At 42.4% G+C, this 27368-nt stretch overlaps 1 protein-coding gene across 1 annotated transcript; it reads left to right on the top strand.

Annotated features, from left to right (window-relative positions):
* The first annotated feature begins 894 nt into the window (after positions 1-894).
* Positions 895-27350, top strand: vwa11 (von Willebrand factor A domain containing 11). The gene is made up of 18 exons (XM_056409217.1): positions 895-939; positions 13097-13289; positions 15708-15844; positions 17074-17218; positions 17389-17482; positions 17579-17707; positions 18556-18742; positions 19775-19944; positions 20620-20732; positions 20830-20946; positions 21022-21195; positions 21278-21410; positions 21508-21660; positions 22282-22374; positions 22758-23029; positions 24062-24195; positions 24960-25119; positions 26386-27350. The coding sequence occupies exons 2-18, from the start codon at positions 13104-13106 to the stop codon at positions 26758-26760; spliced, it is 2772 nt and encodes a 923-aa protein (XP_056265192.1). The 5' UTR covers positions 895-939; positions 13097-13103; the 3' UTR covers positions 26761-27350.
* The last annotated feature ends 18 nt before the right edge of the window (positions 27351-27368 follow it).

The raw sequence follows: 27368 nt of genomic DNA, 5'->3' as shown, positions 1-27368 counted from the left end.
AGAGGAGATAGGTACTCAGTGCATCCTAACGTCCCCGGCAGCTATAAGCCTATAGCAGCATATCAAGGGGCTGGACCAGGGCAAACCTGATTCAGCCCTAACTATAAGCTCTGTCAAAGAGGAAGGTCTTCAGTCTACTCTTAAACGAGGTGACTGTGTCTGCCTCCCGGACTGAAATTGGAAGCTGGTTCCATAAAAGAGGAGCTTGATAACTAAAGGCTCTGGCTCCCATTCTACTTTTTAAGACTCTAGGAACTACAAGTAGTCCCGCATTTAGTGAGCGTAGCTCTCTAGTGGGGCAATATGGTACTACAAGCTCCTTAAGATATGATGGAGCATCACCAATCAAGGCTTTGTAGGTTAAGAGAAGAATTTTAAAAGTGATTCTTGATTTTACTGGGAGCCAGTGCAGAGCAGCTAGTGCAGGAGTGATGTGATCTCTTTTCTTAGTTTTAGTGAGAACACGAGCTGCAGCATTCTGGATTAACCAGTTGTTAATAATGTAAGAGTTAATCCTATGATATAAACTTAAGTACATGTAGGAGTTATGACCACTAGTTGGCGCTGTTCAGGTGCCTGCAGGTGTGAGGCGAGGACAAGAGAAGAAGAGGAGAAGGGAACTTGGCGGTACAGTCGGAAGTGGAGCGATAACTAAAGAGTAAAACCCAGAACGGCTCGGACTGAGTTCTCCCTGCGCTCACACACACACACACACACACACACACACACACACACACACACACACACACACACACACACACACACACACACACACACACATCGCTCACAATAACTCAGGAAATTCCCAGTTTCAGAACGACTTCCTGAACATCAGGAAACGAGTCAACTCTCACTTCCTTTGAGCCGGTGTTGATATCTGAAGGTCGGGAACACCCTTCGCGTTGGAATACTTTTCACAAACATTAAAGCAAAACAAAGGTAAGAATCATACTTTCCTGAAGTGATCTTGTCATCAGTGTATTTATTATATATATTTTTTTTCTCCACTTAAGCGGAAAGTTTTTTTTTTTTGGTGGATGTTTTGAAGTGGAGTTTTGTTTGATCTGTTTTTGGATTGAATTAGCAAATTGATGGTTCTATCCCCGCCCTAGTCCATGGGTCCTTGAGCAAGTCACTTAAACCCGGAGTTGCTCCCTGTATGGCGCACTAATGTCAGCCACTTTGGATAAAAGTGTATACTTTAGTGTATGATGACATGCAACAGGCTTTAATTCTCTGGTCAGCATTAAGTGCTGCAGCAGCGTATTAAACCCTTTAAAGCAATACTTACCGCCCCTCCCTCTCTCTCTCTCTCTCTCTCGCTCTCTCTCTTTATTGTTTTGCCTTACTTCTATACACCAACTGCCCTTTATATAACTATCTGACTCCGGCATCGTCAACGTCAACCGTTGTCCTGCTGTTGCATCATTTCCTTCCCTCTAGGATTCTGTCTTTTCTGTACAGTCCAGTGTCGGGAAACCTGTTTTTACTTTCGGTTTCTCAGAGATATGAGACGAGATGTTAAGACTATTCTATTTTCTCGTATCATCAGTTATCGCAAAATCATTTAAGGGCTGTTCAAAAGAATATCGCCGTAAGAAAAAAAGCAAGATCCTGAATTGAGTTATTAATATTTATATTAAATCCTGCCTGACACTTAATTACCTCAGTCAATATTGACGTTTTTTAAACTAATTTCATCATTTATTGAGTTGAAGAGTCAAAGCGAAGTTAATTGACTATGTTCCGGCATTTAATAATCATATACAGGACTGTCTCAGAAAAGTAGAATATTGTGATAAAGTTCTTTATTTTCTGTAATGCAATTAAAAAAACAAAAATGTCATGCATTCTGGATTCATTACAAATCAACTGAAATATTGCAAGCCTTTTATTCTTTTAATATTGCTGATTATGGCTTACAGCTTAAGAAAACTCTAAAATCCTATCTCATAAAATTTTAATATTTCCTCAGACCAAGTAAAAAAAAAGATTTATAACAGCTGAGTGTTTGTCAAGGCTCAGGAAACCCTTGCAGGTGTTTCGAGTTAATTAGACAATTCAAGTGATTTGTTTAATACCCTACTAGTATACTTTTTCATGATGTTCTAATATTTAGAGATAGGATATTTGAGTTTTCTTAAGCTGTAAGCCATAATCAGCAATATTAAAAGAATAAAAGGCTTGCAATATTTCAGTTGATTTGTAATGAATCCAGAATGCATGACATTTTTGTTTTTTGAATTGCATTACAGAAAATAAAGAACTTCATCACAATATTCTAATTTTCTGAGACAGTCCTGTATATTATAATTTTTATTATTATTTATATTAATATTATTATTATTTTTCTAATTTGATGACATTATAATTTTTTGTCCTTTATTGATTATTTCTGGGAGAAGAAAATCCATAACGACGCAACGTATTCCGTGTTTGTCGAGTTGATTATTAGGATTTTTTACCTTTTAAAAAGTATTTTTTTGCAATAGATCTTGCAGGCTGAAATATATTTTTTTAAAGTGATGTAAGGAAACCAAGAAAAAAGAGACCTCAAAAGCATCCTCCCCACCAGAATATAGAAAACCAGAATAATATTTGTTGTAATCTCTCACAAGATCCTCTTAAATCTCACTATTTAGTGAAATGTACACGTCTTCACTCCTTAACTCTTCCTCTTTTTCCCCGTTCCTCTTTCTTTTTCAGTTTGAGTTCAACTTCATAGAAAATAGACGAAGCAGGAGAAAAAAATGGCCGAAAAAAAAATCTGAAGTGAACGGCATGGAGTAGAACGTGGAGCTTTTGTATGCCAGTCTGGTTTAATCCCGCTGCGTCTTTATATTCTGGATATTCGCTTTCTAATATTCTATTCAAATTACATCAACCTCCATGGTAATCCCACGCTGCCGTGGCCTATATTACACCTCGGTTGAGCTGGAACCGGACACATATGGCAAACGTCGAGAGTCGATTAAAAAACCAAGAAATCAGATTTTTTTTTTTAATCATTTAGAAAGGTGGTCATATGTTTAATGAGTTCATATATAAAGTGCTCCTAAGGATTACACAACTGAAAAGCATGACCCTACTCTTCATTCCATATCACGTTTGTCTTAGTTACGGTCGGACACTGGACCATAACTACTTTTTTCGATTATTCTACTGTGGCTTTTGTTCACTTTGTCGAGAGTATCGGTGAGCCACAGCAAAACAATGACGGGGACCGCGGCTCACCCAGCGTGCTCAGCTGATCGCCTGTGCAGGCGAAGCTTCTGCCTGGAGAAAGACCTGTGATCCCGCTGGAGCTACGGAGAAGGGCTCGATTGCAGATCGGGTGTCAGCGGAGGGCTAAAACGAGGAGATACAAACCTCGGTACGTCCCGATCATAACGGGGGACGTGAGGTCTTTGGCGAATAAGACGGATGAGCTCGGCGCGCTGGTAATGACCGAGAGGATCTTCCGTGAGAGCAGTCTCTTGTGCTTCACTGAGCTACCGCGGACGTTACACGCGGACTATCCGGATCACAGCGTCTTTGCCCGGCTTCAGGACTGTTCGGGCTGACAGAGCTACACAGAGCGTAAAGAGAGGGGGCGGATCGCTGTTTATGTGAATGAACGGTGGTGCCACCGGACCCATGTGCGCGAAGGAGCGCTTGTAGCCCGAACATTGAACTGTTGGCGTGGGATGCGCCCGTACTATTTGCCGAGAGAGTTCACGTCCGCCATTGTGGTTGTCGTATGCGTGCCGCCATCAGCTGACGCTGAGGAAGCTGTGGACACCATCCACTCCACTGTGTCTGCTCTGCTGAATCATCAGCCTGGAGCATTCATGGCTATCACTGGTGACTTTAACCACACCACATTGGAAAAAGCTCTGCCAACCTTCCATCAATACATAGACTGCCCAACAAGGAACAATAAAACTCTGGACTTGCCTGCTAATACTAAAGGCGCATACAGCGCCACTGCCCTTCCCCTCGGCAGGTCTGATCATGACCTGGTCCGGCTGACACCCAGGTATGTTCCTCTGGTGAAGAGGCTGCGGTGACCACCAGGACTGTGAGGAGGTGGTCTCTGGAGGCTAACGACGCCTACAGGACTGCTTGAGTCAACGGACTGGGATGTGTTGTGTGGACCGCACGGGAGGACATCAACAGTATGACCGACTGCATCACGGAATACATCAAGTTCTGTGAACACACCACCATCCCATCACGGACTGTGCGCTGCTTCCCCAACAACAAGCCCTGGATCACCAGGGACCTGAAGGCGCTTCTTAACATGAAGAAAGCTGCTTTCAGGTCTGGAGACAGGGATGAGCTGAGAAAGCCAGCGCAAAGCCTAAAGGTGAAGCTCAGGAGGCAAGGACTCCTACAGGAGGAAGCTGGAGGCCAAACTCCAGCTGAACAACACAAGGGAGGTGTGGTCTGGCATGAAGCAGATAACTGGCTTCAAGGTGGGAGGAGACAGCCAGGGGCTCCTGGAGAGGCCAGCAGGCTGAACTGTTTTTCAATAGGTTCAGTTCACAGCCCTCTCCTGTCTCCTCCACATCACACCTCCCAAACACCTCCCCTCTGTCCCCCTGCTGAGCTGCACATCCACCGAGCCCTCTATAACAATGGGCTCCTCCACCCTCCCTCTCTGTGACGACTGACCAGGTGAGAAGACAGCTGGAGAAACTACACCAGCGCAGAGCTGAAGGTCCTGATGGCATCAGCCCCAGGGTCCTAAAGACCTGCGCCACCCAGCTGTCTGGTGTCCTGCAGCGCCTCTTCAACCTCAGCCTGAGGCTTGGGGAGGTCAGTGCTGCGGAAGACGTTGTGCCCGGTCCCTGTCCCAAGAAGTCAACACCATCTGGCCTCAACTACCGACCGGTCGCCCTCACCTCACATGTGATGAAGGTGCTGGAGAGGCTGGTCTTGCCCACCTCCGGCCGCAGGTGAAATCGTCGCTGGACCCTCTGCAATTTGCTTACCAGCCTCATGTGGGAGTGGGCGACGCCATCATCTACCTGCTGCAACGAGCTCAGTCGCACCTGGATGGAACCGGTGTCTCTGTGAGAGTCACTTTCTTTGACTTCTCCAGTGCATTTAACACCATCCAGCCACTGCTGCTGAGTGAGATGCTGCGGGTGGCAGGCTTGGACGCGCTCACCATCCCCTGGATCACTGACTTCCTCACAGGCAGACCACAGTTTGTCAGAATGGGCGTGTGCTGTCTGGAACGGTGGTCAGTGATGTTGAGCCCCACAGGAACTGTTCTGTCTCCTTCCTCTTCACCCTGTACACCAGTGACTTCCAGTACAACACGGAGTCATGCCATCTGCAGAAGTACTCTGATGATTCTGCAGTGGTCGTGTATTAGGGATGGACGGGAGGAGGAGTACAGGGCAGTGGTGAGTGACTTTGTAAAGTGGGCGATGAGAACCACCTGCGGCTGAACGTGGCCAAGACCAGAGAGATGGTGGTGGACTTCAGGAGGGCGACAGCTCCTACACCTCTGAGTGTCCTGGGAGTGGACGTGGACATGGTGGAGAGTACAAAGTACTGGCGTCTCCCATCGACAGCCGACTGAACTGGAAGGCCAACATCAACGTGTACAAGAAGGAGGATGAGTCGACTCTTTCCTGAGAAAGCTTGCATGTACAGAAGGGGATGAGTCGACCTTTTTTCCTGAAAGCTTGATCCTTCAACGTGTGCAGCAAGATGCTGGTGGTATTCTGCCAGTCGGTTGTGGGCGGTGTGCTGCACGTTGCCATTGTCTGCTGGGGGAGCGCATCGGGCCGTGACACCAGCCGTCTTAACAAACTGGTTAGGAAGGCTGGCTCCATCATCGGCTGCCAGCTGGAGCACCTGGAACAGGTGGTGGAGAGGAGGCGTTGAAGAAACTGGTGTCCATATTGGACAACCCGGACCACCCTCTCCACCACCTCCTACAGGGACAGAGGAGTACTTTCTCCAGCGTCTCCTCACGCTCCGCTGCCACAAGGACAGATACAGGAGAACATTCCTGCCGACGGCTGCGACGGCTATGAGGCTCTACAACAGTTCACCTCTTGCCAGATCACCCTAACCCTTCTTATATTTGTGTTTTTTATTTTTATTTTTATTCTTGTGTGTTGCTGCTACTGGCTCGACAAATTTCCCCTTGGGGATTAATAAAGTATATATCTATCTATCTATCTATCTATCTATCTGGTTATGTAATCAGCGCTCTACTGCCCTCTGGTGGCTGGATTATGCATAGCACGACGCTCCAATCTACTCTAAACCAAAGTGTCTTTTACTTGTGAGCCATTTGCTGACAATTCTCCTCATTTATGTTCCATGTGAATACAATTGGGAATAAAAAATGTAAATTAGTGCAGAAAAAATATATTTAGTTGTCTTCCCTATCACTTTATTAATCTCATGACCCCTCAACGATTGCATTTTTTAAAAATTAATCCATCAAAAAAAAATCAAATGATATCTTATTTTCTTATATATATATATATATCTTAAAAAATATATATCCTTTTATATATATACCATTTTATACATATATATATAAATATCCTTATATATGTATATTTATATACATATATATACATATATATACATATATATATGTATATATACATATATATAAATAAATTATATATATATATATATACACTACCGTTCAAAAGTTTGGGATCACTTAGAAATGTCCTTATTTTTCAAAGAAAAGCATTGTTTTTTTCAATGAAGATAACATTAAATCAATCAGAAATACACTCTATGCATTGTTAATGTGGTAAATGACTATTCTAGGTGGAAACGTCTGGTTTCTAATGAAATATCTCCATAGGTGTATAGAGGCCCATTTCCATCAACTATCACTCCAGTGTTCTAATGGTACATTGTTTGCTAATCGCCTTAGAAGACTAATATCTGATAAGAAAACCCTTGTGCAATTATGTTAGCACAGCTGAAAACTGTTTTGCTGATGAGAGAAGCTATAAAACTGGCCTTCCTTTGAGCTAGTTGATTATCTGGAGCATCACATTTGTGGGTTCGATAAGACTCTCAAAATGGCCAGAAAAAAAGAACTTTCATGTGAAACTCGCCAGTCTATTCTTGTTCTTAGAAATGAAGGCTATTCCATGCGAGAAATTGCAAAGAAACTGAAAATTTCCTACAGCGGTGTGTACTACTCTCTTCAGAGAACAGCACAAACGGGCTCTAACCAGAGCAGAAAGAGAAGTGGGAGGCCCGGTGCACAACTCAGCAAGAAGACAAGTACATTAGAGTCTCCAGTTTGAGAAATAGACGCCTCACAGGTCCTCAACTGGCAGCTTCTTTAAATGGTACCCGCAAAACGCCAGTGTCAACGTTGACAGTGAAGAGGCGACTCCGGGATGCTGGCCTTCTAGGCAGAGTGGCAAAGAAAAAGCCATATCTGAGACTGGCCAATCAAAAGAAAAGATTGGTATGGGCAAAAGAACACAGGCATTGGACAGAGGAAGATTGGGAAAAGGTGTTCTGGACAGATGAATCCAAGTTTGAGGTGTTTGGATCACACAGAAGAACATTTGTGAGACGCAGAACAGGTGAAAAGATGCTGGAAGAGTGCCTGACACCATCTGTCAAGCATGGTGGAGGTAATGTGATGGTCTGGGGCTGCTTTGGTGCTGGTAAAGTGGGAGATTTGTACCAGGTAAAAGGGATTTTAAATAAGGAAGGCTATCACTCCATTTTGCAACGCCATGCCATACCCTGTGGGCAGCGCTTGATTGGAGCCAATTTCCTCCTCCAACAGGACAATGACCCAAAGCACACCTCCACATTGTGCAAGAACTATTGAGGGAAGAAGCAGGCAGCTGGTATGCTGTCTGTCATGGAGTGGCCAGTCACCAGATCTCAACCCCATTGAGCTGTTGTGGGAGCAGCTTGACCGTATTGTCCGCAAGAAGTGCCCATCAAGCCAATCCAACTTGTGGAGGTGCTTCAGGAAGCGTGGGGTGACATTTCAACAGATTACCTCAACAAATTAACAGCTAGAATGCCAAAGGTCTGCGATGCTGTAATTGCTGCAAAAGGAGCATTCTTTGACGAAAGCAAAGTTTGAAGAAAAAAAGGAATACTTCAAATACAAATCATTATTTCTAACCTTGTCAATGTCTTGACTATATTTTCTATACATTTTGCAACTCTTTTGATAAATAAAAGTGTGAGTTTTCATGGAAAACACGAAATTGTCTGGGTGATCCCAATCTTTTGAACGGTAGTGTATATATATATAATTTTCACTCATCAGATATCTTATCAGTTTAAAGGGCAGAGCAAGGGGAAGTGTGTGTGTCCGTTCGTGTGTGTGTATGTGTGTGTTCATTGGTGTCTTCATAACAGGAGAGTTGTACATTTGTCACTCTAATCCTCCCACAGCAGGTATGTTCCTTCGCACACACACACACACACACACACACACACACACACACACACACACACACACACACACACACACAGGCCGTTGTCCCCATCGGGGGCGGGGCCTCCTTTCACGTCAGGATAAGGGGAACGGCCGGTTATGAGTTCAAACCCCACGACAGGATGGACGTTAACACACCGAGGTTCGGCGGTTCGATCCCCGGCGCCGCTCGTCCATGTCGACGTGTCTTCGGGTCGGACGGTTTACCCCGAGTTGTTCCCGCGAATGATGACATGTAATGTTAGACATGTAACATGTAGTTATGTAATAATAATACATTCATTTTATAAGGCGCCTTTCAAGGCACTCAAGGTCGCCGGACAACATATTTAAAATGGAAACAATTAAAAAGCAGAACAGTTAAAAAGCAGAACAGTCTGCAGCAGAGCAACCAAGAGGGGAACAGGTCAGGCATAGGCCCGCCTGAAAAGGTGAGTTTTGAGGTGAGTTTTGAATAAAATGATAGAGTCAATGTACACGATCGTTCAAAAGTTTGGGGTCACTTAGAAATGTCAACTGATTTTTTTCAATGAAGATAATATTTAAATTAATCATAAATAAACTCTCGACATAGTTAATGTGTGAATGACTATTCTGTGGTGTTTAATGAAGTCTCTACAGAGGTGTGTAGAGGCCCATCTCCAGTGCTCTAATGGTACATTGTGTTATCGCCTAAGAAGACTAGCGGAGGGGTAGAAAACCCTTTAAAACCCTTTTTATGTGAGCGCAGCTGAAAACAGTTATGCTGGTGAGAGAAGCTATAAAACTGGCCTTCTTTTGAGCCACAAGAAGAACAACATTAATATTTACAATAAAAGTCATTATTTTTAACCTCATCAATGTCTTGACGATATTTTATATTCAATTTGAAATTAATTTGATAAATAAAAGTGTGAGTTTCATGGAAAACACAACATTGTCTGCGTGACCTTAAACTTTTAAACGCTAGAGTACGTTAACATTAAAGTTTTCTTAATTTGTTCCAATATGGTTCAGTTACGCTATTATTGGGAGTATTATTGGCCCAAATATAATTAACAACAAAATCACAACATATTTCTGATAGAGTAGAATCAAACATGCTTTAAAGAAGAAACAAATAGGAATTAGAAGAGGGATTGAAATAGATTATTTCCCCCGTTAAAACATTTCTTTCATCCGTTTCTCGTTATCGAACATGACTTTACTCTTTATGGTTCTCCTTTGGTCTACTTTCCTTCCCTTGTCTTTTGTTTTTTACCCCACCTCTCAAACATCAACATGCTTCTCCACCCTCTGTGCACTTTGGATCCAGGAAGATACGGGATGAGGATCTATCGCCGTCTACCAGGAATATTCTGAGGAACTGGTGAATTGAGGTAAAGTACAGGTACACAAGCAAAAAGGTAAGATGAAGATTACAGTGCATATGGAGAAATTAAAGAAAAAGAAACCAGAAAAGAAAAACAGGGAGCATGAGGAAGAGCAGGAAACAGGACAGCACATAAGCACAAAAACACCACACTTTAGCACATTAGGAAGGGGAGGCAGAGGCACACAAGGGGGTGATCTAAGCCCATGGTGGGGGGGCAGATCAAGCCCAGCTGGTGGCCAACACCGACAAGCGCCCAGCCGGCCAGCGCAGCAACAGCCTGCAGCGTCAGCCCCCGGCCCCAGCCCCAGCCAAAGAAGGCGGGGGGGGGGGGGGAGGGGAGGGGTGGGATGGGGAGGATGGATGAGGGTGAGCAATTGAAAGTCATCAGCGTGTTCCTTCGGCCACAACAGACAGAGTTCTCAGTCCCAGAGATCAGACAGAGTTCTCAATAGCTCACATGGTTGAAGGGTCGTGGAAAGGGAAAGGAAGTGTCTGGGAGAAAACCTGGAGAGATCTGATAGGGGAGGGTTTCAGAGAGGTTGTTGTTTTGTTGCCAAGGCTTCGAGTTGTTGCAGGGTGGTTGAAGGCAAAGCAGATAAGATTGATTGAGTTGGGATTGTTTGATCCTGTTTTGCTTTTTGCAGCTCTCCCATTTGCACTTTCCTCCCATTCCACCACACTCCATTTCAATTTCTCTCCAATTTTTTCGCAGGGCATTTCGTTTGCTTTTGTCATTTTTTCCTATATTTTTCCGATAAAACCAACAGCAAAAATCCAAAAAACAATCTCCTGTAATCTCATAGTTCGATGGTAGGAGACCTCGTCCTCCACGGAAGGCTACAAGGAAGCCACGCACACCACACGCGTGTAATCGGCTGCCAGGACCGGCAGGACGGGCAGTCCCCAAACCCAAGCTTCGTCGAGAGAAGCCGAGAAGACGAGATTGATTGTTGTTGAGATGATCAGAGTTGTGATCCATGGTGTTTGGTTTCGCGAAAGCGAGAGAGAGAGAAGTCTAAATAAAAAAAGACAAGAGACATGACGAGAGAGCCAAGCAGGGAAGGGAAGGGTCATGGGAGGAGAGAGGAAAAAATGATCCGCCTCCGAAGAGAGCCAATCTTCTGAGATTAGCGCAATAAAACACTTCTTTCCCCCGGACAGATTTTACTGGAATGACACCCTGTGACCCTGAATTATCCCTGTCAAACTCTGATTTAAATGTTATGGCGATCAGCTGACGGAATTTAGTTTGTGTTTTTTATTTTTTCAATATATATATATATATATATATATATATATTCTTTTTAAAAATGTTATATTTGTTTCTTACTAGTCTATTTGTTTTGCCTTGACTCTCTCTAGAGCACTTTGTAAACTTTGTTTTTAAAGGTGCTATATAAATAAAGTTATTATTATTATTAAGAATGTACGAAATGTGTTAAATGTGTACATTTTTGTGAGTTTTAATCCTATTTTTAAGCGACTTGTTGAAAGAGAGTAAACACTATAGTTCCTCAAAGCCAATCTAAAAGGTTATAAGGATGTGCAAAGTCATTTTCGAAACTCCTCCCATCTTTAGTTTGAACCTTCGTACTTTGTGTGATAAATCTATGGGGTTAATGTTTATTTATAATTACTTTAACAGTTGTCACTGCACACACACACACACACACACTCCACGGCCAAGTCTCCACCCTCTATCATATAATACACAGTACTGTATATATATGCAGCTATAACGAGGAGTGGTGGGGTCACACACTTCTCTAAGAGTCACCGGAGCTGAGAGACATCACGGTAGGATCGGATTTTAAAGTTCAATTTTGTTCATTTCATTAAGTTTTACAGTTTTTTACACAAAAAGATAAGTTTTTACAAAATGTCTTAAATCAAAAAAATTCTATTATTTATTTATTTGAAAATATTGTCGGTATGATAAATAATTCTTCGTATGGAATAAGCAAGAGCATTTATCATAGTGTCTATTTATTTTGTAGGGAAACTAATTTAATGCATATATTTAAAATCAAAGTGGTTTCTTTTCCCTTATATTTTATATTAAATTGACTTGTAATCCATTGCATTGTTGTAAACTATGATTTAACTTAAAAAATATATATATTATATATATATTTTATACAATTTATAATTGATGTATACACTACTTTGGGGTCACCCGCTCTCAGCCACTAAAGGATGTATTTATCATGTTTTTATCATGTTTTTATTAGTTTTTTATCATGCTTTTAGGTTGCCGAAAGTCCTCTTCACATATCATTATTTTTTATGAAAGTGTGTGTTTCGTACATGGGGAACAAAGCGCGGAACAACTGACAGTTGAAAATATAATATAATCACCGGTTATTGGTCAAATTAATTGGAAGATTAGCATAAAATAATCTGATTTAAAAAAAGAAAACGTTCCTGTTTCAAATACACAAAAAATGCCTGTAAAAAGATGGAATATTAGGTGTGTTAGTATTAACATCTATTCTTAAAACATCACAATATAAAATAGAAGGATAGTCTCGAGTTATCAGTATTGGAATTGGATCAATAAATATCAGATGGAGAAAATCTTTAGAGCTCAAATGCACCGGACTTGGGCTATTTATGCAAATTTAAAAAACGGGAAATTACAACCGGATTTACCCCGGTTATGTAACTCTATCTGAACTTTGACCAAACACAAGTTGTATTCAAGTAATTATTTTGTGTTGGTCTAAACTATTACAAATGTAAATAATACATTTAGTGTCTGAAATAAACTTTTTTTGTCTCTAAAATGGAAAAAAACCTAAAAACATACCAGGTGACTTCAAACTTTTGCCCGGCAACTGTTATTATACAATTATATATATATTTATATTTATTTAGAAACCATTGTCCAGCTTACTATTTGTAAAGAAATCACTGAGAAATCTGTGTGAATAGTGAATAAAAACAAATCTCAACGCTGTGTGTATGGTGGGGAGCGGCTGCGTCAGCACATTCCTCAAGTGTGTACTAAATGTGTGTCTTTTGCCTTCGAACCAGGGATCATAGGTCAGTTCCGTACATTGAATAACAGATAAATAAGACATTATAATTCATCTGTGGAAAACCCCCAGAAAAAACCCATCTCTTATGTGACTCAATTTCTGAGCATAATGTCAACTTTCTGATGTGTCATAATATATCTTTAAACAATATTTGTCAGAAGTTGAATCACTTGAATTAATAATCAATTTTTATGACATTTAATTCTCCTGATAACTGCTATCTAATAATTGTTCTCCTTCTTCCTGTAGACTGATCATGATGACCTCATTGCTGGGCACTGCCCTGATGACTCTGGTCCTATCGGGGCCCGTGTTGACCTTTGCCCCCATCGGGGGCGGGGGCTCCTCTCACGTCAGCATTACGGGAACGGCCCTGCTGCAAAAAGTGACGGAGACGTGTCGGGCCGTGGCCGAGGCCGCCGGTTATGAGTTCAAACCCACGGTAGGACGGATGATAAGAAACACTGTCACACCCAACAGGGGGGACTGTGGGTCAGAGCAGGTCTGTGTTTCAATCAGGGGGTTGGCGGTTCAATCCCCACCCTAATCGATGTCTCCTTGAGCAAGACACTTAAACCTGAATTGCTCCCTGTAGCTGCGTCGAAGGTGAAATCTAATCTAGCGAAATGACATCTAATTTAACAACATGCAAACGTACTCACATTCAACCTCAATTCAATGCATTTGTATGTTGAAATATATATATATATATTTATATATATGTATAAATATATAAATATATAAATATATATATATTTGTATATACTATATATATATAAATACATATATATGTATAATTATATACATATATATATTTGTATAGAATATATATCTAAATATATATATATATCTTTTAAATATATATATATTATAAAAATATTTATATGAATAAATATATACATATACAGTATATAATATATATATGTGTAAATATATATATAAATATATATGTATACATCTTGTATAATATAAATATAAATATATATATATATGTATATTGTATAATATATATATATAACAATATATAAATAAGCATATATATATTGTTACGGCCTCTCGGTTAACTAGGGATGCACAGGCCGCAACATACAAAAAGGGATACAGCTAAGGGGGAAACAAAGGAGGCAAATAATAAAGTTAAATACTTGAACAAAATAAGGAAGATTTATTTCACAGTTAAAGGTTTAACGAAGGGCCGAATAACACAGAAGCAAAGCAACAGGAAAAATAGGCGTCAGGGTCTCCAAGGCCAACACAACAAACAAAACCACAATGCTAACTAGAAATCAAAAGATACCACTGACCTACCATTGAAGAAAGGAAAAACAATACTAAGCTCCCTGTCTGACCACAAAACAGGAGAAAACTGACACAACAAAAATGGCAGAGAACCCCTACAAGCTTGACCCGAAAATACAAATGGTGGCCAACACTTCGGCACCATACCACAGAATGGTCACAGCTCAGAGGTGGAGAGAGAGAGAGAGAGACTTGGTCAGGGTGTATATAAGCCCCGCCCGCTGATTAGGTGATCCCTCTCAGGTGGTGGTACTCCAGGCGTACCAGAACTGAGAGAGATAGCTCCACCCTCTTCCTGAAAGAGGGCCGTCTCAGTCACGGGACGTAACACCCCTTCCCATAAAAACATGCATAACTTTTAAGTTATGTCACACCCGACCATCCTAATTTCTCTTCATGCTCCATCTTGACTGGTTTGGTGAAGTCTGGGGCAGCCAATACCAGAGCACCAACCAGTGATAGGAACCGCCGGAGTTCCCGTCTGGTCATGGGTACTGGCACTGACACAGGGCCCACTTGCTTCCGCGAGTTGGCCATCTGACGAGCAACCTGCACATCACCCGCGCCACGCCGCCGTCTGACTTCCTTGGCTCTGAACTTTTGCAGAGCGTCCAAACTCTTGCCACAGTCTGCACCTGCTCCGAACGTGGGTCGTTGGGCTGGCTCTTTGCAAAAACCACCGCGCTGTTGCATCTCCTTATCCAACGAGAAGTCTGCCATTTTGGGGGTTTCAGGTGCAGAATCACGATGATCGAGGGGCAGCTTGTCATTTTCTAAGACAAGTGCAAGACTGGCGGCAGCCAGGTTTCCTCCTTTCCGTCTCCTTCTCTGGGACCTGTTGAGGACACTGACACGAAAAACATCAGGATGACTTTCCACCAAGTCATCCTTCACTGAATTATGATTATTCACCACATCACTAACCCCCCTGGCCCGCGTTCCTGGCTGAGGCTGCCGCTTGCGCTTGAGGGTCAGGCAGTCAGCAATGAGATGACCAGTGTGGTGGCAATAGAAGCACTGCCTTTCTGACTTTGGGTTTGCAAAGGCCCCTCGTGAACGCTGGAAAGGGGGGGCAGCATCTCTTGGGCTATTGTCATGGGTAGTCATTTCCCGCTTCCCCATGAAGACGCTCTTGTGGGTCAATGCAAACTCCTCTGCGAGGACAGCAGCTTCCTGCACAGTTGTGGCTTTCTGTTCGTTTAGGTACACCATGACCGGCTCTGGAACACAGATCCTAAACTCTTCCAGCAAAATCAATTCCCGGAGTGAGCTAAAATCCGTGACATTGCTGGCTAGGCACCATCTGTCAAACAGCATCACCTTTTCTCTCGCAAACTCAACAAAGGTTTGAGGGAGAGATTTCCTCAGACTACGATTTATATATTAATATTATACAACATTTTTGCTCATAGATCCCCCCCCCCCCCAAAAAAAATATGTTACCCGGTTTTATTGCTTAGTAATAAAAACATATTTTTCTACTATGTCTCTTCCTTTCTGATGCTGTAAATCCGTACATTTCCCAGATTATCTTCTTAATTATGTTGACCTCCGGCTGCAGGGTTCGTCCCCTGAGGAGCTGGTCCAGGCATGTCTGGGTCCCACTGCAACAGGAGAAGTGTCCGGTGCCAAGTTCCACTCGGCTCTCCAAGAGATCTACGTCCAGAACGGACTGGTGGACCGCGACTTCGTCAACAGGTCGGGAGAAAAGATCAAAACAAAAGCAACTTACACACAGAACAATAACGGTTCTTAAATGGTTCTTCAAAAGGCTTTGTGGATTTATGAAGAACCATTTTGGAAATGGTGCCTGAAAGAACCATTTTTTAAATGTTCTTTGAGACGCCTTTATAGGTTCTTTGAATAACTATTTCAGGAAATTGTTCTTTAACCCTTGTGTTGCCTTAGGGTCATTTTGACCTGAATCAATATTACACCCTCCCCCCGCTTTAGGATTAATTTGACCCCATTCAATGTTTAATGTCGGTGTTCTTTCGGTAGTCAACAAACAAACATAAAGTGCCTCACACTTAAACTTGGAAAACAATATTAATTCTAATAATTTTCTGGAGGTTTTAATTGCTGGCGTCAAATTGAACCCAAAGGGTAAAATATGTTAGTAAATATAAAGGTAACAGGATGGTGAAACATTGAATCGGGTCAAAATGACCCAAAGGCGGGGGGAGGGTGTAATATTGATTCGGGTCAAAATGACCCTAAGGCAACACAAGGGTTAAAGAACCCTGAGTTGAAAAGTTCCTTGTGGAACCAGAAATGGTGCCTCAAAGAACCATTTTTTAAAGGTTCTTTGAGATACAGGTTCTTTGAAGAACTCTTTAAGGACATTTTTCTTTTAAGAACCCTGGTTTGAAAGGTTCTTTGTGGGACCAAAAATGGTGCCTTAAAGATCCATTTTTGAAGGTTCTTCGAGACACCTTTACAGGTTCTTTGAATAACTACTTAAGGAAATGTTTTTTTACAGAACCCTGGTTTGAAAGGTTCTTTGTGGAACCGGAAATGGTGCCTTAAAGAGCCATTGTTTAGGGTTCATTGAGACGCCTTTATAGGTTCTTTGCAGAACTATTTAAGTAAATGGTTCTTTAAAGAACCCTGGTTTGAAAGGTTCTTCATGGAACCAGAAATGGTTCTTCTATGTCATCACTCCAAAGAACCATGTTAAAGAACCATTCGTTGAAGGTTCTTCTAGACACCTTTACAGGTTCTTTGAAGAACTCTTGAAGGAAATGGCTCTTTAAAGAACCCTGGTTTGAAAGGTTCTTCATGGAACCAGAAATGGTTCTTCTATGTCATCACTCTAAAGAACCATTTTCGGTTCCAGATTGCACCTTCATTTTTTTCGAACGTAGTAATGCAATATGGGATTTTTGAAGCTTATTGAAAGAATATATCCTCACGGTTGTTTTTAGTGCTGCACACCACTTCAACTCAGAGGCCTTCCTGGAAGGGCGGCGCCTCATCATGAGGGGCAACGTGGCCATCAAGGCCAGCATTCGCGAGGGGAACTTCCAGGCCGCCAGGGAAACACTGGGCCGGGTGCTTCACACACTGCAGGTAAGAGGGGTTCAGATAGGTCAACGGGTAAGGTAAGAGGAAATGAAGTAATAGAGAGACATATGCATTGGATGATGAGGTGAGAGGAGGCAGAATAAGGAAGGAAGGAGACTGAATAGGAATTCTACCTCTAGTCCGTGTGTGTGCATCAAAGGGTTTCTGTGTTTCAGGACTTCTACAGCCACAGTAACTGGGTGGAGCTGGGATTCACCGAGCCGTACGCCAGCCTCTTACGCTCAGACCTTCCTCTGGAAAACCTGGCAGGTGTGTGTTGGGTAACATGTCATGAAGTAGACTATATACATACTCCTCCAACAGGTGACTAAATATGGTAACTTGTGTGCCTTTTTGTTCGTGTAGATGTCGACACTCCGACCTGCAGTGACTGTGTCAGTGGAAAGTGCCCCAATTCCATCCTGCCAAACATCCTGAAAGAGAAGAAACTCACATCCGGCTACATGGGGATCTTCTCAGCTGCCAAGCCCAAAGGTATCAAACGTGTCTCCAACATTCATGTTTTTTTATTTTAAATGTATGTATGTATGTGTGTGCATGTGTATTTATATATATATATATGTCTGTATATATGTAATTATATATATATTTATATGTATATATGTATGTATATATATTTATATATATATGTCTGTATATATGTATGTATGTATATATATGTATATATATATATAAATATGTATATATTTATAAAGATATATCACTGTGTTCTGTTTTGTTTGTGCATGTGTATGTATATATATATATATTTTTTTAAATGTTTATGTCTTACCTTTTCGTATTTGTTTTATGTTGATATGTTTAAACGAATAAAAAAATTGAACTGAAAAAAACAAATGACGAATTTTCCTCAGAGCGTTTTGCAATCTGTCGACATACGACATGGCTGACCTTTGACCTCACATTGAATCAGGAGAAACTCCCCCCAAAAATAGAAAAAACCCTTTCACTGCGGAAAAGAAGGAAGAAATCTTCAGGAGAGCAACAGAGGAGGATCCCTCTCCAGGATGGACAGAAGTAGAATAGATGTAAATGTATAATATTATATAAAACCAAGGAATAAGACACTTCCAGGTGACAGTGAGGATCTTCTCACTGGGTATGATCCCAGAAGCTGTTCCCTCCTGTTTGCCTTAAATGACATTCCGGACGCCCCAGATTGTGACGTAATAGAAATCCAGACGCGTCCCTCATAAAACAGTTCTTTACTTTGGAGGTAATACCCAGTAAAGCCCACTAGAGCGCACGGCATGCCCGAGTCCCTCTGTGAATATCCTCGTGGACCACGACCCCGGTTCTACCGCCTGTTGCCTTCTCTCCAGGGAAGTGCAGCCACGGAGGAGCGGCCGACCTGACGAGCGCGGTAGAACCTCGCGGAGGAATCAGCAAAGACGAGCGCCGCGCGGATAACGTGGCTCTGCACACCGCCGCCGTGCAGCTGGCCACGGCCGCCAGCCTCCAGCTGCTGGAGGACATCCGGTTGGCTGCCGGGGACCAGGACTTCCTGAGGTGTGACGGCGGAGATACCTCGAGTGATTGGTCCACACACAGAACAATTAATGGTGCCATCTGGAACCGAAAAATGGTTCTTTGAAGTGATGCCGTAGAAGAACCACTTTCGGTTCCACGAAGATCCTTTCATAACCAGGGTTCTTTGAAGAGTCATTTCCTTAAAGAGTTCTTCAAAGAACCTATAAAGGTGTCTCACTGAACCTTCAAAAAATGGATCTTCAAGGCACCATTTCTGGTTCCACAAAGAACCTTTCAAACCAGGGTTCTTGAAAGAACCATGTCCTTAAACAGTTCTTCAAATAACCTTAAAAATCTGTCTCAAAGAACCTTAATACACGGTTCTTTAAGGCACCATTTCTGGTTCCACAAAGAACCTTTCAAACCAGGGTTCTTTAAAGAACCATTTCCTTAAATAGTTCTTCAAAGAACCTATAAAGGTATCTGAAAGAACCTTAAAAAAATGTTTTTTTAAGGCCCCATTTCTGGTTCCACAAAGAACTTTTCAAACCAGGGTTCTTTAAAGAACTGTTTCCTTAAATAGTTCTGTAAAGAACTTATAAAGAAGTCTCAAAGACCCTTAAAAATGGTTCTTCGAGGCACCATTTCTGGTTCCACAAAGAACCTTTCAAACCAGGGTTCTTTAAAGAACCATGTCCTTAAATAGTTCTTCAAAGTACCTATACATATGTCCCAAAGAACCTTAAACGAATGGTTCTTTAAGGCACCATTTCTGGTTCCACAAAGAACCTTTCAAACCAGGGTTCTTTAAAGAAACATGTCCTTAAATAGTTCTTCAAAGAACCTATAAAATTGTCTCAAAGAACCTTCAAAAATAGTTCTTTGTGGCACCATTTCCCAAATGGTTCTTCAGTAGGAGATGGTTCTTTGAAAAACCACAAAGCCTTTTAAAGAACCATTTAAGAACCCTTATTGTTCTGTGTGTTGAATCTCTAATCTTGACTTCTCCATCCAGATTGACAGGGTCGATGTAGGTTTTCAATCCTCCACTTCTCTCTCTCTTTCTCACAGGATGATGGGGATCGCTCGCTCAGCCGTCGTGTGCTTCGTCATCGACACCACCGGCAGCATGTCGGACGATATCGCGGCGGCCAGGCAAACGATGTACGACATTATCGACGGTAAAAAAGGAACGCAGGACGAGCCATCCGAGTACATCCTGGTGCCCTTCAACGACCCCGGTGAGGAACGCTTCTGCTTTTACTGATACGTCTATCAAATCATTCGTTGTCTTAGACCCTTGGTGGATAGATAATGCCATAGAATTGTAAGCATGTAATATGCTTGGTTGTTTAGTCAATACGCACAGAAAATAAATGGTTCTTAAATGGTTCTTTAAAAGGCTTTGTGGTTTTACGAAGAACCATCACCCATTGAAGAACCATTCTTTCGTTTGAGACACCTCTATAGGTTCTTTCAAGAACTCTTTAAGGAAATGGTTCTTTAAAGAACCCTGGTTTGAAAGGTTCTTTCTGGAACCAGAAATGGTGCCTTGAAGAACCATTTTTTAAGATTCTTGAGACACCTTTATAGGTTCTTTGAAGAACTCTTTAAGGAAATGGTTCTTCAAAGACCCCTGGTTTTAAAGGTTCTTTGTGGAAGCAGAAATGGTGCCTTGAAGAACCATGTTTTGAAGGGTCTTTGAGACACCTTTATAGGTTCTTTGAAGAACTCTTTATGGAAATGGTTCTTTAAAGAACCCTGGTTTGAAAGGCTCTTCGCGGAACCAAAAATGGTTCTTCTATGGTATCACTCTGAAGAACCATTTTCGGTTACAGATGGCACCTTCATGTTTCTGTGTGTAGAGTATGATCTTAATATTAATATTATCCCTTTTTTCTATGCTTCATATGTAGAGTTTGGACCAATGTTCAAGACAACAGACCCAGATAAAATGAAAACAGAAATCTCTAAGCTCACAGCCAGAGGAGGTGGAGACTACCCTGAGATGTGCCTGTCAGGACTTCAGGTACCATCATCTTTACTTGACTTGGGTGGCTGTTGACGTTCCAGATATTTGTCATCAAACCCTTAACTTTCATTTCTAAATCGTTTCATTCCTCCAGTTGGCTCTCACCGGTTCTCCCGCCTCCTCCAACATCTTTGTTTTCACCGACGCTATCGCCAAAGACATTCATCTCAAGGACACTATCGTTGCTCTCATGCAGAGCACCAAGTCAACGGTAAATACTGGACTGACACCCGAAAAGATGCCCCTTAAGAGAATTGTAATCTCCATATTCAATGATTTCCAATAGGTGTCGTTCTTTTTAACCCGGGTAAGTAAGAGGCGCCGTCGTGAGCTCCGCGCTAGCACCTTTGAGGACTACAAGGACCTGGCGTTGGCCTCCGGAGGCCAGGCCATCCAAGTTTCTAAGAGTCAGTTGCCTCAGGCCACAGACATCATCCTGGACACCTCTACTTCAGCTCTGGTACGACGGAACATTCTGGAGCGCGTGGCCTTCAGTGGGCGTTAAAAAAGAGGCAAATAAATCATCAGGCTCTTCTTCTCAGGTGACAGTTCTTCAGCGAGCGAGGAACCCTGGGAAGAAGGAGACGTTCCCCTTCACGTTGGATGGATCTCTGAAGAACATCACCATCTACATCACGGGAAATGCCATCACTTTCACGCTGACCGACCCCACAGGTGACGTCCCACGCTCGACACTCATCGGGGTTTCCTTTTCTCGGCCGTGATCGCGATGCATCTTCACGAGAAACGAATGCGTGCCGTCGATTTACAGGTGTGAGCCAGACGTACAACGAGGCCAGCGGTAAATTGGGCACCATCAACACGGTGGGGAACCTGCGGAGAATTCGTCTCCACGTTGGCAGAGATACCGGCGGCTGGAAGATCGAGATCATTTCCACACAACCGTACACACTTAAAGTCACAGGTCAGATACTCGTCTTCATTATACGTGCTCTGTTGTAAGGGTGTCTTATTGCGAGTACACTCAATTTGTAGATTAAAAGTGATAGTTTAGCAATCTGAGATATGTACTTATTTGCTTTCTTGCCAATGAGACGTTCAATACCACGCTCGTATCTAGCTCGTATTCGCTAGCTAGTCTGGCTCTGGTCCACATTGGTAACCCTGAGTTTGCAGGACGACTAGAGAAGACTTACCACTAATTGTTTTTTTTTAACCTTTTACTTTAAACAGTGTTGAAACAAATCAGATTGTGTTACCTTCGGACGAAGTTGAACAAACTGTTTTCCCTCTTTCCAGTCTCTGTGCAAAGCTAATCAGATATTAGCTTAATATTTCATACACAGAGATAAAAGTGTTGATCTTCTCATCTAACATTTAGCAAGAAAGAAAATAACATTAATTAAGGCATTCTCTCATATTCACACTGACCCTTTTTTTCGAATGAGTAGGATATTTATTTTTTATTTTCACAAATTCTTTATAAATGAATTCAGTATCGAATGTCAAAAGATTTTTCAGTTTCAGTAGTTGGTCAAACGATATTTAATCTTTATTTACTGTAAGTCTATGCTTGTTTTTCAAGGTCAGAGTACCATTACCTTCATCTATGACTTTGTGGAAAAATTCGGTGGGCCTCATGCAGGCTACGCACAACTCAGCGGGCGTCCACAAGCAGGTACAACACATTAATGAAGCATTAATGGTGTAATTGAGAGCATCTTTTAATGTAAATATGTTTTGCAGAAATTTAATTTGTATCCTATGGCAATGCCCAACAAATAGTTATGAATATGATGATGTAGGGTAAATCCCTGTGGCAGCAGAAATAAGATAATATATGGGGAAAAGATTGAAACTTCATCATACATCAGGATTTTTATGTGAATATTTTAGGGTGATTAATTTTTTTAAGCAAGGTTATGCAACACATGACTTATGGAGGTTGTTTTTGAAATGCCATTATTCATTCATGTCACTTTTTTATCATGAAAATGAAAGTTCCTCCTCGTTTCTGTCCCTATAACTTATTTATTTACGCTCTCTCTTCTGGAAACTCAGGCCAGCCGGCGACTCTGATGCTCTCGGTGATAGGTAGGAAAGGTCCGTCCTCCATGACCATCGGGTCCGTTGCCCTTGTGACCGTGTCCGGTGCCGAGACTGTTAGAAACAGCACAACATCTGACATGGGCAACGGAGACCTCCTGGTGACCGTCGATCACGTCCCCGAGGGGGAGTTCGTGGTCCTCCTCAAGGGAACCGACAAAGTGTCGGCCAGTGAATTTCAGAGACAGTCCACCACCCAAATGTCCGTCTCCAAAGTGAACATCAAGGTGGGTCTGGTCACGTTCTGGTCATGTCCTGTGTGCACGCACGCACACACACACACACACACACACACACACACACACACACACACACACACACACACACACACACACACACAGGTTTTGTTTTATTTAAAGTGAGACACATTGATCCCAGAGGTGTTCCCACACACAGAAGGTGCCATCTGGAACCGAACATGCCAGAGAAGAACCATTTTTGGTTCCATGAAGAAACTTTCAAACCAGGGTTCTATAAAGAACCATTAGCTTAAATAGTTCTTCAAATAACCTATAAAGGTGTCTCAAAGAACCTTAAAAAACTGTTATTTGAGGCACCATTTATGGTTCCACAAAGAACCTTTCAAACCAGGGTTCTTTAAAGAACCATTACCTTAAATAGTTCTTCAAATAACCTATAAAGTTGTCTCAAAGAACCTTAAAAAATGGTTCTTTAAAGCACCATTTCTGGTTCCATGAAGAACCTTTCAAACCAGGGTAATTTAAAGAACTATTTTCTTAAATAGTTCTTCAAATAACCTATAAAGGTGTCTCAAAGAACCTTAAAAACTGTTATTTGAGGCACCATTTATGGTTCCACAAAGAACCTTTCAAACCAGGGTTCTTTAAAGAACCGTTTCCTTGAATAGTTCTTCGAATAACCTATAAAGGTGTCTCAAAGAACCTTAAAAATGGTTCTTTAAAGCACCATTTCTGGTTCCATGAAGAACCTTTCAAACCAGGGTTCTTTAAAGAACTATTTCCTGAAATAGTTCTTCAAATAACCTATAAAGGAAGAACCTTCAAAAAATGATTGTTTAAGGCACCATTTCCAAAATGGTTCTCTATGGTTCTTTGTAAAAAAAAACACCAATCCTTTTAAAGAACCATTAAAGAACCTTTATTTTTCAGTGTGCAGGTCAGCTGGGAGATATAATCCCCCCCGCAGTGTGTTCTGGGTCTTCACCCGGGAGGGGGGTCTCCTCCTTTCTTCACTTGTTTTGTATTTTTATTCTTTCACTTCTATGTCTTCCCCTTCAGGCTGTGGTGGACAGCAACATGGAGCCCGGTACAGAGTTCCATCTCCCCTTCAGCGTCCTGACGCAGGGCTCCGGGGGCCGATACGCCATCAGCGCCAGAATTGATAAGGACTTCCCTGTGACCTACCCACGCAGGTGAGTGAGAAGCAACTCAACTGTTCTTACTGATGAGGTCACAGCTTCCAATCTAGAGCATCCCATTCCTGCTCCCTGAGGGCAAAGTGACATCTGAGTGGAGGAGCTTTCTGCAACCCGACACAGAACAAGTCTCTTAAATGGTTCTTTAAAAGGCTTTGTGTTCTTACAAAGAACCATCACCTACTGAAGAACCATTTCTTTCATGTGAGGCACCATTAAAGGTTCTTTGAAGAACTCTTTAAGGAAATGATTCTTTAAAGAACCCTGGTTTAAAAGGTTCTTTGTGGAACCAGAAATGGTGCCTTAAAGAACCCTTTTTGAAGGTTCTTTGAGATACCTTTATAGGTTCTTTGAAGAACTCTTTAAGGAAATGATTCTTTAGAGAACCCTGGTTTGAAAAGTTCTTACTGGAACCAGAAATGGTGCCTTAAAGAACCCTTTTTGAAGGTTCTTTGAGACACCTTTATAGGTTCTTTGAAGAACTCTTTAAGGAAATGATTCTTTAAAGAACCCTGGTTTGAAAGGTTCTTTGTGGAACCAAAAATGGTGCCTTAAAGAACCATTTTTTAAGGTTCTTTGAGATACCTTTATAGGTTCTTTGAAGAACTATTTAAGGAAATGGTTCTTTAAAGAACCCTGGTTTGAAAGGTTCTTTGTGGAACCAGACATGGTTCTTCGATGGCATCACTCTGAAGAACCATTTTTGGTTCCAGATGGTACCTTCATGTACCTTCATGTATTGTTCTGTCTTCCCCCGACAGCCTCACCTTGACATCTGGAGAATACGCTAATTCTTCTTTGACCATCACGCCACCTGCCGGCACGCCGTCGGGCACCGACGTCACGCTGACCCTGGAAGCCAAGTCGTCCTCAGGCGTCGACTCCAATTACGTCGTGTTGAGAATCTCTGTCGTCACCAAGGTAACCAGGCGCCCGTTGGGATCACGTAGACGGAATCGGTGAACGAGTCCGAAAACCCGGGGATGCGTCAGCATTATGACAGGAGGCACCAGACCCAGCCAGGTCCAATGGACCCTATGAGACAGGAAGTCACAAAGACTCCAGGGAGGAAGCAGAGTTAATAACGTGTGATGGAGAGATGTAAATTCATCCATAAGGAGAGAGAGAAGAGGAGAGAGGTGCTCAGTGTATCCTAAACGTCCCCCATCAGCCTGTCAGCCTATAGCAGCATCTCTGGGTCTGGACCACCTGGTTCAGCCCTCACGATAAGACTATGAAGAGGAAAGTGTGAAGTCGACTCTCACATGAGGCGACTGGGTCTGCTCCACAACCTCTGGGTTGGCAGACAACATGGAGTCTTCCCTCCAGAACTCTGTGAAGAAGCTTTTTACAGATAAACTTCTTCAAAAAGGTATCCAACCATCCAACAGATCTCGATTACATCATAACCTTCTTCTTCTTCTTCTCATTTTCCTCCTCCTCCTTCTCCTTCTTATCATCGTCTTCTCCTTCTTCTGGTCCTCCTTTTCCTTCTCCTTCTACTTCTCCTTCTTCTTCTTCTTCTCCTTCTCCTCCTGCTCTTCCTTCTTCTTCTTCTCCTCCTCCTTCTTATCATCTTCTTCTCCTTCTTCTCCTTCTCATCCTTCTTCTTCTTCTTCTTCTCCTCCTTCTCATTCTCGTTCTTCTCCTTCTCATCCTTCTTCTCCTCCTCTTCTTTCTTCTCCTTCTTCTTCTTCTCCTCCTCCTCCTCCTCCTTCTTCTTCTTCTTCTTCTTCTTCTTCTTCTTCTTCTTCTTCTCATTCTCCTCCTTCTTCTTATCATCGTCTTCTCCTTCTTCTGGTCTCTTCTTCTTCTTCTTCTTCTTCTTCTTCTTCTTCTTCCTTCTACTTCTTCTCCTTCTTCTCCTCCTCCTCCTCCTCTTCTTCTTCTTCTTCTTCTCCTCCTTCTTCTTCTTCTCCTCCTTCTTCTCCTCTTCCTTCTTCTCCTTCTTCTCCTCCTCCTTCTTCTTTTTCTTCTCCTCATCCTTCTCCTCCTCCTCCTTCTTCTTTTTCTCCTTCTCATCCTTCTTCTCCTCCTCCTCTTCCTTCTTCTTCTTCTTCTCCTTCTCATCCTTCTTCTCCTCCTCCTCTTCCTTCTTCTTCTCCTTCTTTTTCTCCTTCTCATCCTTCTTCTCCTCCTCCTCTTCCTTCTTCTTCTCCTTCTCATCCTTCTTCTCCTCCTGTTCAGATCACAGATTTCGCTCAGCCCCTGTGTGAAGTGTTGAACGTGATGGCATACGATTGCCCTCGCGACGTGTCCCAGTGTGAACATTTCCAGTGGAAGCTGGCGGCCGCCCTCACCGACGGAAACGGCACCGGGATCGAGACGGTGTCGCTGCGCCAGGGCAGCGGAAACTTAACCACCACCTCGCTGAGCGACCCCGTCACCAGGGCCAACTACAAGGCCTCCTGCTGCTCGCAGATTGTCGAGTTTGTCGCCGTGGATAAAGTTGGAAACGTGGGCAGGTGCTATCACTCCATCGTCCGGTCCGCCGGGCCCCCGGCCTTAACGGGGCCGCTGTGGCTGTGCCTGCTGGCATCCGCCTTCGTGATGAGGATTTGAAGGGTATTAGATACAAAATTTACCACTATGTTTTTGTTGACATTTTTTTCAAATAAGTCAGTAATATTCAATTGGAAATGGGCTAATGATCCTTCTCTACTTAATAAAATATGATACATTTCATTTATCAACATTGCATTCACCTCCACTTTACAATTATGGTGGCGGAAATGTGTTTCATGTAACTTTTAGGAGAAACAACCGTGATGAACCGTCATTTTAAATACATATTGCCATGTGAAATAAAGGTCTTTTAATACGACACGAGAGCACATCGGATTGTTTTTATTCCACACACCATGAGCCCTCGTCAAGATCGAATAAGCAGTGTCTGAAGGATTAAAGAGCATCTGTATGCGAGCACAAGGACACTGCAATGACTTGCCAACCTCCAGGCATCACTAATAATAAAACAAACAAGTTAGACAGTAAGTGCTTTAAAAAAATAATTTGAACGCACTATTATTCTACAGTAATGTAGAACTAGCCACATGCTTAGCAGCATTAGAATAAATGGTTGTTGCACTTGTCTCACAGTGACGTTATTCTCAACATATTGTGAAAATAATATTCTTTCATCATAGGTTATAATGGAAATTACTTTTCCC

Source organism: Pseudoliparis swirei, chromosome 24 (genome assembly GCF_029220125.1).
Source record: "Pseudoliparis swirei isolate HS2019 ecotype Mariana Trench chromosome 24, NWPU_hadal_v1, whole genome shotgun sequence".
NCBI lineage: Eukaryota > Metazoa > Chordata > Actinopteri > Perciformes > Liparidae > Pseudoliparis > Pseudoliparis swirei.
This window is presented reverse-complemented; position numbering and strand designations above follow the sequence as displayed.

Bases quoted from the DNA above. Each gene is read 5' to 3' on its own strand.
- vwa11 (XM_056409217.1), top strand. From the start codon at position 13,104: ATGATGACCTCATTGCTGGGCACTGCCCTGATGACTCTGGTCCTATCG. The intron at 22,375-22,757 runs GTACAACACATT...CTGGAAACTCAG, and splicing joins CAGCGGGCGTCCACAAGCAG to GCCAGCCGGCGACTCTGATG. The intron at 24,196-24,959 runs GTGAGTGAGAAG...TTCCCCCGACAG, and splicing joins CCTGTGACCTACCCACGCAG to CCTCACCTTGACATCTGGAG.